Below are 12,776 nucleotides of genomic sequence, written 5' to 3' on the forward strand. Positions count from 1 at the left end.
CCATAAGTTTTCAGTCCACTTGAGAAACAGATAATGCTGGAGATCTGCAGAACTTATAAACTAAGGAAATTACAATAAAGATGCCCTGATTTGGTTGTTACACATTGCATACATGTTTATCAGCTATATCCCATAAATATGTACAATTATTATGCACCAATTAAAAACCAAATAAGTGAAATTAAAAAAAAAATTATGCACAGCACTGTGGTGGAAACACAGGTGGAGAGGTGGGAGGAAATAACAACTGAAATTTAAAACTCTGCTGGAGTAAATAACATACTATGTGTTCAAACTGGAGAATACAGCCACAGTAACACCTAGAGGATAATTCACAGCAATAAGTATACTATACCCAAACAAGAAAATGTAAAATAAATGATCTGTTTTAGTCAGCTTTTTCACTTCTGGGACTAAAGGATCTGACCAGCACAACTGTAGGGGAGGAAAAGTTCATTTGAGGGCTCATGGTCTCAGAGGTCTTAGTCCAAAGAAGGTCAACTCCATTCCTCTGGGCTCAAGTTGAGGCAGAACATCACCGCGGAGTGTAAGGCAAAGGGAAGCTGCTCACATCACGGTGATCAAGAAGCAGGGAGAGAGACTCCAGCTCCAGAGACAAAATATATACCCCCTAGCCTTCATTTTTCTTTGACCTTTGTTTTCATGAACTTTTGAAATTGAAGGTTTACTTTCCCAGAAGACACCTCTGGGTCTAAGAAAAGGAGCTTCATTCAAATGATTACCTGTGTGACCAGATATCAAGATGTAGATTTCAGTTCTTTGTTATTCAGGCAGTAAGTGCTGACTTACATAGATTTGTTGATTCATGTTATTAATTAAAAGAAACATGAAAAGAAACTGATTATTAGCTTGGGATACACTCTCCTTATTCCTTCCTTAAGATGTTCTTGCTCTATAATGGACTCATGGAATGTTCCAAGTAGGGTGAGCTCTATCTACCTCATAAAACAAAACACTCACCATTATCCAAACTCGTTTTGCCTTCCTGAGCCCAATCTCATATTTGAGTTCAGGCTCTGTAGTGAGAAAGCAACTTTACCCACAGCAAATTCATTTCCATATTTTTACTCTGTGCATCATTTCTTGTTTCAAAATGTGTTCTGAGAAACACCACAGGAAGTTCCATGACAAGGAGATTTTACAGAAAAATACAAACAAACAAACAAACAAAAAACCCATATATCTTTCACTATATCTGTCGATAGGAAATGTATAATGCTCCAGGGATATTTAAGACTGATAAGGAATGTTTAAGGACTTCTGTTTCACTTTTGTTGTTTCTTTCTTTTCTTAAGCCAGAGATCCACAAATGTTCTTTTGCATAGAGCCAGGCAGTAAATATTTTCAGCTTTGTGGGCCATATGATTGCTACCATGGTAGCATGAAAGGAGTGGGGAAGCAAAAGAATGAGCATATGCTCTTGGTCCAATAAAACTTTATTTACAGACCCTGAAATTTGGATTACATATGTTTTTCACATGTCCCAAAGTTTTTAAATCTCTCATTATTCTTTAACTGTTTAAAGAGAGAGACCATCATCAGTTCAAGCCCAATATAAAAACAGGCAGCAAGCTGGACTTGACCCATAGGTCCTAATTGCCCCAAAGCCAACTGTTTTCTTGCTTTTCTGTGTGTGTGTGTGTGCGCGCGCGCATGTGCACACACTAGGGATTAAACCCAGGGCCTTGTGTATTGGAGGCAAGCACTCTACCAACCAAGCTATATGGAATCACCTTCTAACCCCGATTAGTGACACTTATTAACATTCCAGGGGAGAGTGTTTAGGCTTTGTGTTAGCTTTGTGTTGCTGTGACCAAAATACCTGGCCGGAACAATTTGGAAGGAAAAAGTTTACTTTGGCACAGAGTTTCAGAGGTTTGGTCCGTGATAGGCAAACTCTATCACTCTGGGACCAAGATAAAGCCAAGCACAAGGCCGAAGGGCATGGCAAGGGAGAGCTGCTTAGTTCATGGTGGCCAGAAAGTGGAGAGAGAAATGGGAAGGGACCTCAGGGAAGATGCACCTTTCCAGGGTACTCCCCCAGTGACCCACCTCCTCTAATCACACTCACCTGCCTACAGTTAGCACCCAGTTAGTCCGCTCAAACTAGGATGGACCAATTAGATCACAGCTCTCACAATCCATTCATTTCACCTCTAAAATGTTCCTGCATTAACACAGGAGCTTTTGGGGGTCACCTCATTCTAAACCATAACAGTGTGCTCTAGGTCAGAGCTGCTCTAAATATGGCCTGTGAACCAACAGCATCAACATCACCTGGGTGCTTGTCAGAAACAGAGAAACTGGGACCTCAACCTTACAACCAAATCACAATCCTGAGGGTGGGACCCCAGAGTTTGCTTCAACAATTTTTCTTATGATTCTAATGCCTTTGGAGTTATTAAAAGCACAGTCCTAAACTGTAACTTGAAAAGTGCTGATTTGGGAACATTTAAGAAACTATTGTCAGAATATAGCGGTTCATTCAGTCACTCATTTAACAAGTCAATTAACAGGAACAGTTACTAGGAGCCAGACTCTTCGCTATGCACTGGTGATTTGAGATAATCAATGAGATTGGGCTTTTAATGGACTGGGACATTATCTTACATCAGAGCTCCAGGGAATTGTTTCCAGTGGCTCTGTTTCCTGGCTTCCTCGCTTACCAAGCAGGTTTTGCTGGTTGGGACCATACCACCAGCTCAGGCCACACATGGGATGGTGGTTTAATGTGGTAATAGGAGCAGAGTGCCCCCTGCCATCCTGATATTAAATGTCCTTTCATTATTAACATTATTTCAGCTGCTGAAGTGATGTTAATCGGAACCATTATGCCTGCATCTCAGAAAGCTAACACTCATGTTAGCTTTGGGTTTGGGGTTTATGGGGACAGCTTTTCAAGCACCAGCCATAAATAGCCCAACAGATGATCTGGAGGTGTGCTCAGTGCCCACTCTCGGACCCGTCATATTAGGAGGGCAGACATCGCTTTCCTAGCTTTGAAATACCTTATGTTGAGATCTTTCGGATTCACAAATCACAGATACAATCTTGTATTTTAGAGGGAGACAAAGGTGTGGGAGTTCCTGTGGGTAGAGGGTTAGGGGGAAGACACGGAAATGAAGCAAACAAGTGTGTGTAAGTTATACACCACCTGGCTTCTCTGCCAGCATGCCACCTGCCTATCAGCCAGACCCAGACAGGTTGCCATTACCATGGATCCAGGGGGCCCAACAGCTTATGCCAAGAATAGCAACTTTAAGAGGAGAGTGCCAAGGAAACAGGAGACTTGAGAGAGAGAGAGAGAGAGAGAGAGAGAGAGAGAGAGAGGGAGTGTGTGTGTGTGTAAGAGAGCGAGGCAGAGAGAACAGAATGCACAAATATCCATAGCAAATAAACCCAGAAGAGTGGGCGATGGCAGTAGTACTACAGGTGTAAAAGCACATGAACCCTTTCTAATAAACTGGCCTATTAAAAGAAAAGGTCAGGTGCTTGTCTAGGCTGAAGGAGGATGTTCCTCCAAGACACCGAGCAGCAAATCATAAGGATGGAGAACAGGGCCCGAAGGCGCTCTTGTTTGTCTCCCTGTGGTGATCCTCTGAGAGGTACTGCTTAGAGACTAGAGACGCAGCACTCTGGTGGTTTCCCTGGTTTCAGGCTTCCAGGGTGCTCAGCACCACAGCAACATGCCTCCTGCCCAGCCATTAGAAAATGAAAGCTAATTAACAGAGACTGGATTTGTTCCACTCTTAGCAAAGGGCATAGCATTATTCTGAATGAGCAAGGTTTTCTGGATATTAAACCCCCACATCCTTACACAGTTGATCAGAACTTTGTATAATTTATTCCCTTCAACAAGCCTATGAGATTGGGATTATTTGCCCTGTTGAGAAAACTAAAGACTCAGAGAGAGTGATGAACTTGCCTAGAGTCACCCATCTTCTGAGTGCCAGAACTAAAGGTGCAACTCTGTCCTTCAGATGATAAAGCCTTTATTCACTCCACTAAGCTCTGGTTCATCATCTACCCACCATTTTATTCTGGAGGCTAGATCTTCCATCACTCGGAAACACTGAAGTTTTACTTCTGCTCATCTTAAGGTTCAGGAATGACTTGGTATAAATTCTTTCCCATTTCTGTTTCTTAGATTCCTAATTTTAGAGCCCTGCATTTAAGGAAAACTTTACAGCTTGACATCATATCATGAGCATGCATTCCAGTGACCAGGAGAGGTATTTGAAAATTAGCAGGCTTATGGTATGATGCCCCATCAATTTTTTAACGGACTCTCCATAAAACTAACATGATCTTGCTGACTTGTTTTTAATGCCAGTAATAGAATGCATCCCTGAAAATTCTTTTCTCCTTTTGGTATGATTTTGCATTTGACATTTTATCCAAGAATCACAGGATAGAAACGAACTGTGAAATCTATTATCTCCAAAGTTTCACTTTGGGATTCCTCCAGTCTAACGAACTAAGTAGTAAGACCTACTTCACAAGAGTGAAAGTGTGAAAAGATTACAATACAATGTACTAAATGAAAATCCCAGAGGAATTCAGTCTTAGAAGTCAAGAAAACAGTAGAATAGGGAAGATGGAGAAAGGATTGCTAAGCCCCCTCCTCCAGATTCATCTCAATTTTTTGGTTTCCTTGCCTCTCAATGGGTGTGTTTCTGATATTCTGACAAAGAGTTTTTATTTTATTTTTGCAAAAAGTTATTCTCACACAAATAATAATAGAATGGTAATGCCCCAAAGCCCTAAATCTAAAATTTTCTCCCAGCTTTGGTTTTAAGTGGGACATCAGAGAGGGTGATGAACTTGCCTAGAGTCACCCATCTTCTGAGTGCCAGAACTAAAGGTCCAACTCTGTCCTTCGGATGACAGAGCTTTTATTCACTCCACTAAGCTCTGGTTCATAATCTACTATAAATACTAATATAAAATACACAAATCTATTTTTCAATTAGGTAGTCATGCTCATATGCAATACTCCTAATCCATGGTAAGCTTCTTCAAGGCTTCATTAGTATAACACCAGCTGCTATAACAAAACAAAATAATGTGCTCACATGTCCAGTGGTGCAGCACAAGAGGAGTGTCTCATTCACCTATGTAAGAGCTCAGGTGTTATGGTCAGCAGTCAACTTCACCCCCTAAAGGAATTTGGAAGACCCAAGTTCCCACAGCCTCGTGCTCAGCTGTTCTCTGGGACCCTATTTTTTTCTGTCAGAAGAGATAGGGAGTGGAATACTGGCATCTGAACTGCTCCAGCCTGACAGGGACACGCTTTATTTCCACTACAATCCATGCACCATCTCTAACCACATGGCACCACCTCTTCGCAATGAGGACTGGAAGTGTAATTCCTGTAGACAACCATTTCCCCAAGGCTGTGTTCTGCCATGCAAGAGGAAGGACAAATTCCAATGCACAGTTGACTGTCTCAGATGAGAAGAGAAGAGCCCATGCCTTCTACAACTGTGCTGCTCAGAGAAGTTTTTATCACACCAGCCTTCCTTGGGTGCTTTTATCCTGATTCCTCTGATGGCAATATCTGGGCACATGACTTCTTTAGGCAGGCCTGTTGTGCCTCCAGGGGCCACCCAAGGAACCAGATATGTCCCCTAGTGCCATTACTATCACACTGAATTATCTGATTTCCTTCTTTCACTTCTATTTTTCCCAGTTAGACTCTAGTTCCATGAAGATAGTGAATCTGCCTGTCTTTTGTTCATCACCATATTCCTAGTGCCTAATACTGTCTTGCTGTATTATGGGGACTCAACAAATACTTGAGAAGGAAGAGAGGATAGGAGAAGGAAACAATAGAAGGAGAGAAGTTTGCTCTTAGAGGGATCTCAATCCTGCTGCCTATAATTTGCAACCATATGGAATTTCAAAAGAGTAGCCAAGAAATGAGCTGGTCACATTTTAGGGCCTAAGATCCATTCCCCTTTGGAATGATAATGTCTCACCCACACACACAAACCCTCCTGACAACTTCTGATAACAATTGAAAGAGACAAAATTTAAAAAAAAATCTTTTTCTTCTAAATGCCTCTAAATGCAAAGGAATACTATTCAACATTAAAATCAATAATTATTAATACATGCTATAATGGGGATGAATCTCAAAATAATTATAATAGCATATACTATAATTATATAACATATCCTATGACTTATTCTATATGAAATTCTAGGAAGTACAAACTATAGTGACAGGAAGTAGAATGGCAGATTTGTGGGCACAGGGGTGGGATGGGGTAGGGAGCAGTGGATGGATAGTATTACAATGAGTATAAGGAAAACTGGGAGTGATAGATATGTTCATTTTCTTGATATGGTCATAATTGCCTGGGTTTATATTGATGCCAAAACTTCTCAAATTGTGCATTTCAGAATATGTGAGATTTGCTGTGTGCCAAATATACATCAATAAATCTGTTCAGATAAAATTTTTAAAAGTGTGACGTATCTTTAAAGACACATATAACACCATGGTAGCCATATAGCACCATGGTAGAGTAGACAAACATGCATTTATGGCACCTTTTGGAGAAACGGCATAATTGTGTTGATCCCCAAAGAGTGTGATGTGCTTTCGGTCTTGGATTGAGCAATGGGGCCAATCATCTAAGAATGTGGGCCACTTAGATCTTTGCCCACACTGCACATACTTCTACAAGCTCTCATGTTTTCAAATCTGCTTTTTCCCAGGTTCTGCAGCCAAACGCATCACTGACCGCCCAACCCAGGCACTCAGCCACCCCCCACCGCTACCATGGCTGAAGACGCGGACATGCGCAATGAGCTGGAGGAGATGCAGCGGAGGGCTGACCAGTTGGCTGATGAGGTGAGAAACAGAGACCTGGGAGGATGAGCAAAGGAAGGGGAATTCCGGTTCTGGGAAAAACCTTCCTCTAATTTCTAACTTTTAAAAAATAATGACATACCCAAGGCTTTTGCAGACTAGATTGGGTTTATTATAAAACTTATGTACTCATTGATGTCTAGATCCTAATTCTCAATTTCTAGAAATCTTAAGAAGTCAAAGTCCTCTAAGAAAAGTGTTGCCTATGGGTGTCTTGCAAGCACTGGTGTGCTGGACCTAGCTCAATTCTGAGATCTGGTTGTTAGGAACTTTTCCTGCTGATTGCTCAACACAAAGGTATTATATTGAATCATATAATCTAATAATTAGAAAGACGATGTTAAAATTAAAGGTAATAAATACTCAAAACTCATCACTTCCTAATTATTTTTACCACATTTTACTGTTATCCATGCTCTTGAGTTATTGACATCTATTGTATTGTCGGATGGGATACCATGTGTTACTGCAAATCCCCCCACCTCTGTGTTCAGTAACATCGCATTGTAGTTAGAAATAAGACAGGGCAAGAATAATTACACCACAAAATCTGCAAACATTAAAAATCACACTTGTTTATTGTTTTGTTAATTACCTAGAATTAAGACAATAGAGAAAATGTTAATAATTCATATGAAACTTAAAAGTGTGTTTATTAAAAAATGAGGAAAATCATCCAGTATTTGAAAACTATGATTCTCTTCAGCAAAGACATTACTTTCTTTATTGACCAATGAGCCAAGTTCCAATATATGTTCTCGTTTCATTTTCCTCTTACATCCACCAACATTCATATCAGGACCACACTAGTTCATGGCATCTTTAGCTATGGTTACAAGAGTTCCAAAACCAACAAAGTTTTCAGAGGGGATCAATTTGTCTATATGAAATTTATAATATGACCAAATTATATTGTTATATTGTGTGCACATATGAATATATAACATTGAATCACACCATTATGTAAAACTACAATGCACCAACAAAACTATGCAAAAATAGAAATTTACAATAGTGTTGCATATTTCCTTGTTTGCAAATTCTGTGCTACTCATCCTTTATGTTAGCAAAATAATAAATTTGAATACATGCATACATATTTATATATTTTGTCCAGAGAGGTACTACTTCAAAGAGCAACCTACTTAAGTCTTTTCTAAGAAAGTTAACATCCTTCAAGTTCCTGCAGAATCTTGTCCAAAATAAGTTTGTCATGTGAAAGCATAGCTTTGAGAAATCACACTGGTTCTTGGATTTTAGTATTGTTGAGGAACTAGGAAAAAAGTGACAGTACTGTGCCTGAGGGACAAGCACTGAGCTCAGACTTTCCATTGAATTTTTTCTTATCTAAGAATGAAGATAATTATTATAGCTGTCTCCTATAGGCTACTTATTTCAAACATGTTTGATTTTTTTTTCCACCCTAAGGCGACAGTTTAATTTGTATTGATAACAACTTCCAATTGTGTTTCTAGGAGCTTTCTAAGAAACTTGATGCTATATTCATCTCAATTCATGAAAAATTATGTTTGTGTTTAAAATTCAATATTCTTAGCCGAGGGAGGCCAAATTAGTCCTCTGAGTATTTGAGATAATTTTTCATGCATCCTGAGCATGCAAAATTATCTCTTCCAGATTACTTTGTCTTTGATATCAAGATCGGCTTCATATGGCTTTGATTTTATGAAGATTAAGCTTTCATGTCATTGCTTTAGGGAATCCGATCATGTAGAAAGCCCGATAGGAAAGAGATTGAAAATGGAAAGACATTTTTTGTATTTCGGTTGCAAATATAAAATAATATGTGACAGGGACCCTTTTGTATTTCTCAAGTGAAGAAAGTATTTCTGGCTTTTCAAGATCTCTGGTTCCTGCACTTATAGTATTTATTTATTTTTTTTATCATAGTCGCTGGAAAGCACCCGTCGTATGCTGCAACTGGTCGAAGAGGTAAGGAGTGACTATATCTTAAAATAAAGAAACTAATCCCTTAGGTAGACATGTTCTTTTCCTAGCCCCTACTGCATTCCCTTGGCCACGATCTTATTAATTTCAGGGTTAATAGAGCCTACCAGAAAGTCACAAAATGAAAGAGATGCCATATTCAACTTGCCAAATAGCCGTCTAGGTGAATTCACCCTGCCTCCCACCCCAGCCCACCTTTATAGTTTGGGATACAGAAAAGTATAGTATTTCTAAGCCAGTGCTCCCAAGAAATCAGAAAAGATTGAAGTCGCATTAAGCAGAGCAAATTTTACTATATAAAGGAATGATCTACATAAAAATCTTCATTTGTAACAATTTTGATGCCTGTATATTACAACTAATCTTGAAATTCTGTTCTGACTTTAGCAATATTTATGACTTTTAAACTAGGTAACTATATATCATTTTCAGAAACTGCTATATTTAGAGTCAGGCACTAACAATCTATGAAAAATAGGAAAAATCTTAAACAAAGAGAAAATCAAGGCCAATAATATAAATATAAAAGCTCTTTTATATTCCTGACTCTGGATTGCACATCCATTTGCAAGGCATGGTTAATGAATCCCAAACTATTTTTAAATGGGTAAAATAGGGCAGATAGCAATAATGGAATCAAAAGGGCATTTGCAATAAACCTCACTCATTCCAATTTGGTAGAGCAGCAGTCAACCAGGAAGAATAAATGGATTAATTGAACTTGCCCATTGGGAGAGATGAAGCGGGAAAAGAATGAGTCGGACTATATTTATCTTAACCTAATAAAACAAGCCTAATAGTTTTTATTCAGCGAGATGCTGTTTCAGCTGTGCTTTGAATGCAGCTGCTTATCAATGTATAAATTCATGTGTGATTATCGTTTTTAAAGATCTTGGGCTTTCTGTAGCAGAATGATTAAATGAGCCTACCCACCTCATGCTACTGTCAATTGCATATGCAATGACATGAAAGGAAAAACGATAAATTTTACAAAGGCTAAAAGGAAAGGCCACTCATGCTACAGTGTTGATGTCCTTCCTTATTTCTGCAGCTTCAGCTTCTCACCTAGGGAAGAAACATGGCTAGATGTGAATTGCCACAGAAGGAATGGGGAGAAGGTGGCAATAATGAGCTCCCTAAAATTAAAAAAAAAAAATCTGGTATTTCAGAAATAAGTCTTTGAGCCTGCAACGTAGCACAAATTGCCCCCTCCCAGCCCAGCAAGGGAAAGCAGCCTTCCATCTCTAAATGAGAAATGTTTATTTACTGTGTTCTGGGAACATTGTTCATGCAGAAACACTTGAGGAGCAAGAAGGAGACAGATATTCTAAATCTAAGAGTGCTGGCAAGTCTCTCAATGTGGCTTTATTCTCCCCCAGCTTCTCATGAGCAAAGAATGAAAGGAGGACACATTAATGAAATTTCTATATGGGCTCTGACATGAACCTGAAGAGTGCCCTGAAGTCCACTGATGTAATTATTTTATTGTATACTATTAAACTATCATTATAATATACTTTATGACCTGGGACCACATCCTCCAGTTTTATTTCTCATTTTTGTTTATGCATATGCGCAGGTAATGTACATTTCTAAATACCAGGACTGTCACCAATTTGCCTGCTTGTGCAATGTTGGAATCCTGCCCAGACTGTGGAGAGTGGTGGACCAAGTGCCACCAACTTGACTAACCCCTCACCCTTCAGAATCTTGGGGACATGAACACTTTCTTTCTCATGTCTTCTTAAATTGCAAACTGTGTCAGCCAGTCTCGAAAAATCAGTGTCTGCTCTAAATTATTCTAAGAAACAAAAAATTTTCCAAAGCTCTATTGATGGAAGTAGGCTTCTCAAATTATGTGTTTTTGTTTCTCCCAAAGTGTTTCTCGATCAAGCATGAAGTTGCATCTTAGAACAAGAAACAAAACAGATGGAAGCAATCTCCTACCTCTAATAAATAAGAGGAGGCTATTAGACTTTCCATCCTTAGGAAATTGTGAGCAAGACATTATTAGAATTGATTTTTTCTTACTTCCTCCTGGGTTATTTTATATTTATGGTCAAAACCCCCTCATATCTAGGGCATTGGCTATTCAGATGATATTCTGCTTTTCAATCAAAAAGGAAATTCTCTTTAAAGAGAATCAGCATTAAATATTCATCAAGGACAGAAATCATTTGGAAAATCTGAGCTTTGAAATACCAGGATCTTGCCCATGATCCCAAAGTTCATCAGTGCTGTATAATTTGAATTGAACTGAATCCTTATTGAAATTCAGTCTCAAAGACAGGAAAGGTTACTAAAATTGTGAAGCCTCCCTAGGGCAAACAATTCCACTTTCAGTGGAATATACAACTTTGCACCATCCCTAATAGACTCCAGGGTATAACATCGTGGCTAGGTGGGGAGGCACTTTTTAATAGAAGCCATGAGCATTTCAAGGACAATATAAAGTTACCCAGAGATCCCTGGAGAAGTTCAGAAAAACTGAATACTGTAGACGGGCAAAAAGGTTAAAATCCTGTAGCACTTGCTTTCCAGCCTAGACTTGGGAACTTGCATTTGGTGGACACATTTCAATGAATATTTACTGAACGCCTCACTCTGCTGATAGGAGAGAAGATATATATTGGTGTCTTTCAGGGAAACAGAGAGGCAAATAATTCTCCAAATGCAAGGTCGTACCTACCTAGAAAGCACAGAAGAGGGAATATTTGATTCTAGTAGGAGAATCATGAAGGTATTCTCAAGGAGAGACATTTGATTCTGGGCAAAAAAAAAAAAAAAGTTAATTCTGCTAATGCTAAGTGCAGGAAATGAAGGCTACACATTAATGCCTTGAGTTATGAAGACTAGGCCCAGGAAAAGCCACCCTGCTTTAGGGCAAGCAGATTGGAAAGCACTACACAGCTTTCATGGAGTAATTATTGAACCACTAGCCTGTCATGAATGTTTTAGCATCTTTTCTTTTTATTCCAACTGATCTTTCAGAACACTCTGGCCATGGGAAGGGAATAAACATTCTAAAAGCTGTGCTTGTGTTATGACAGACCCTGTGCTAGAAAACATTCAGGTTGGGCAGTTGTTTTCAGATATGTAGATGTGGGATCTTTTGGGACTCCAGAGATTTCCTTTAGTGTCTTAGCTTTTAGGTCAAATGTATTGGGCTTTGGGGATAGCATTTCAAAATGACAATAGGAAAAATTGAAAATGTTCTATAAACATTGTCTTAGTTCATGTGTAAAAATAAATAAATAATATAAACAGCACAATAAAAATATAGAAATAATCTTTTTAAAAAAGAAAGAAATATAAAGAAGAAAATCCCTCCTATCTCCGACTTCCCCCATTTTTACATAGGCTATTTTCCAAGCAATCTTGGAAACCAAGACTTGAGCTAAGGTAAAAATAGAACCACCTCTTCTCACTTCTAGCTATTAAAACAAAGTATTCTTTCAGGAATAGGAGAAAGTAATATTCTGTCTTCCTGAAGTATTACCCTCATCCATGCCTCAACCTCTAAGTTTTTGGTTTTCCCAAAGAACACCCAGTTATTTTGATTGAAGTTATCAGTAAAACAATGGAAACAAATGTAAATTCTAACATTTACTAAGAACCTACCACATGTCAGGTCCTGCCTGGTCTTAAAGCCATCATCACTATCATATCTGATCTAATTCCATCTTTGTAGCCACATTTTACTACTGCTTCATCTCCATTTTACCATGAAGAAATGTGAGGGCCAGAGGGTTAAATAATTCGCTCAAGATGCACAGTTATAAATGGCAGAGATGAAATTAAAACCCAGGACTACATGATTCCAGAGCAGTTAATTTACCTTCCACCAGCACCTCCTACTATATTTATTTATTTATTTTATTTGAGAGTTTAACGCTGGGGGGGGGGGGGG

The 12,776-nt window shown here is 38.9% G+C and overlaps 1 protein-coding gene across 2 annotated transcripts in view; it reads left to right on the plus strand.

Annotated features, from left to right (window-relative positions):
* The window catches only part of Snap25 (synaptosome associated protein 25), a 78,007-nt gene that overhangs the window by 39,876 nt on the left and 25,355 nt on the right, over positions 1-12,776 (plus strand). For both annotated transcript variants that reach the window (XM_048811312.1, XM_015482896.2), the window contains exons 2-3: positions 6,748-6,883; positions 8,810-8,851. In XM_048811312.1, the coding sequence (XP_048667269.1) occupies positions 6,812-6,883; positions 8,810-8,851 (114 nt within the window). In that variant the 5' untranslated portion in view covers positions 6,748-6,811. The remainder of the gene's footprint in view (positions 1-6,747; positions 6,884-8,809; positions 8,852-12,776) is intronic.

The sequence above is a fragment of the Marmota marmota genome, unplaced genomic scaffold, assembly GCF_001458135.2.
Source record: "Marmota marmota marmota unplaced genomic scaffold, marMar, whole genome shotgun sequence".
In the NCBI taxonomy this organism is placed as follows: domain Eukaryota; kingdom Metazoa; phylum Chordata; class Mammalia; order Rodentia; family Sciuridae; genus Marmota; species Marmota marmota.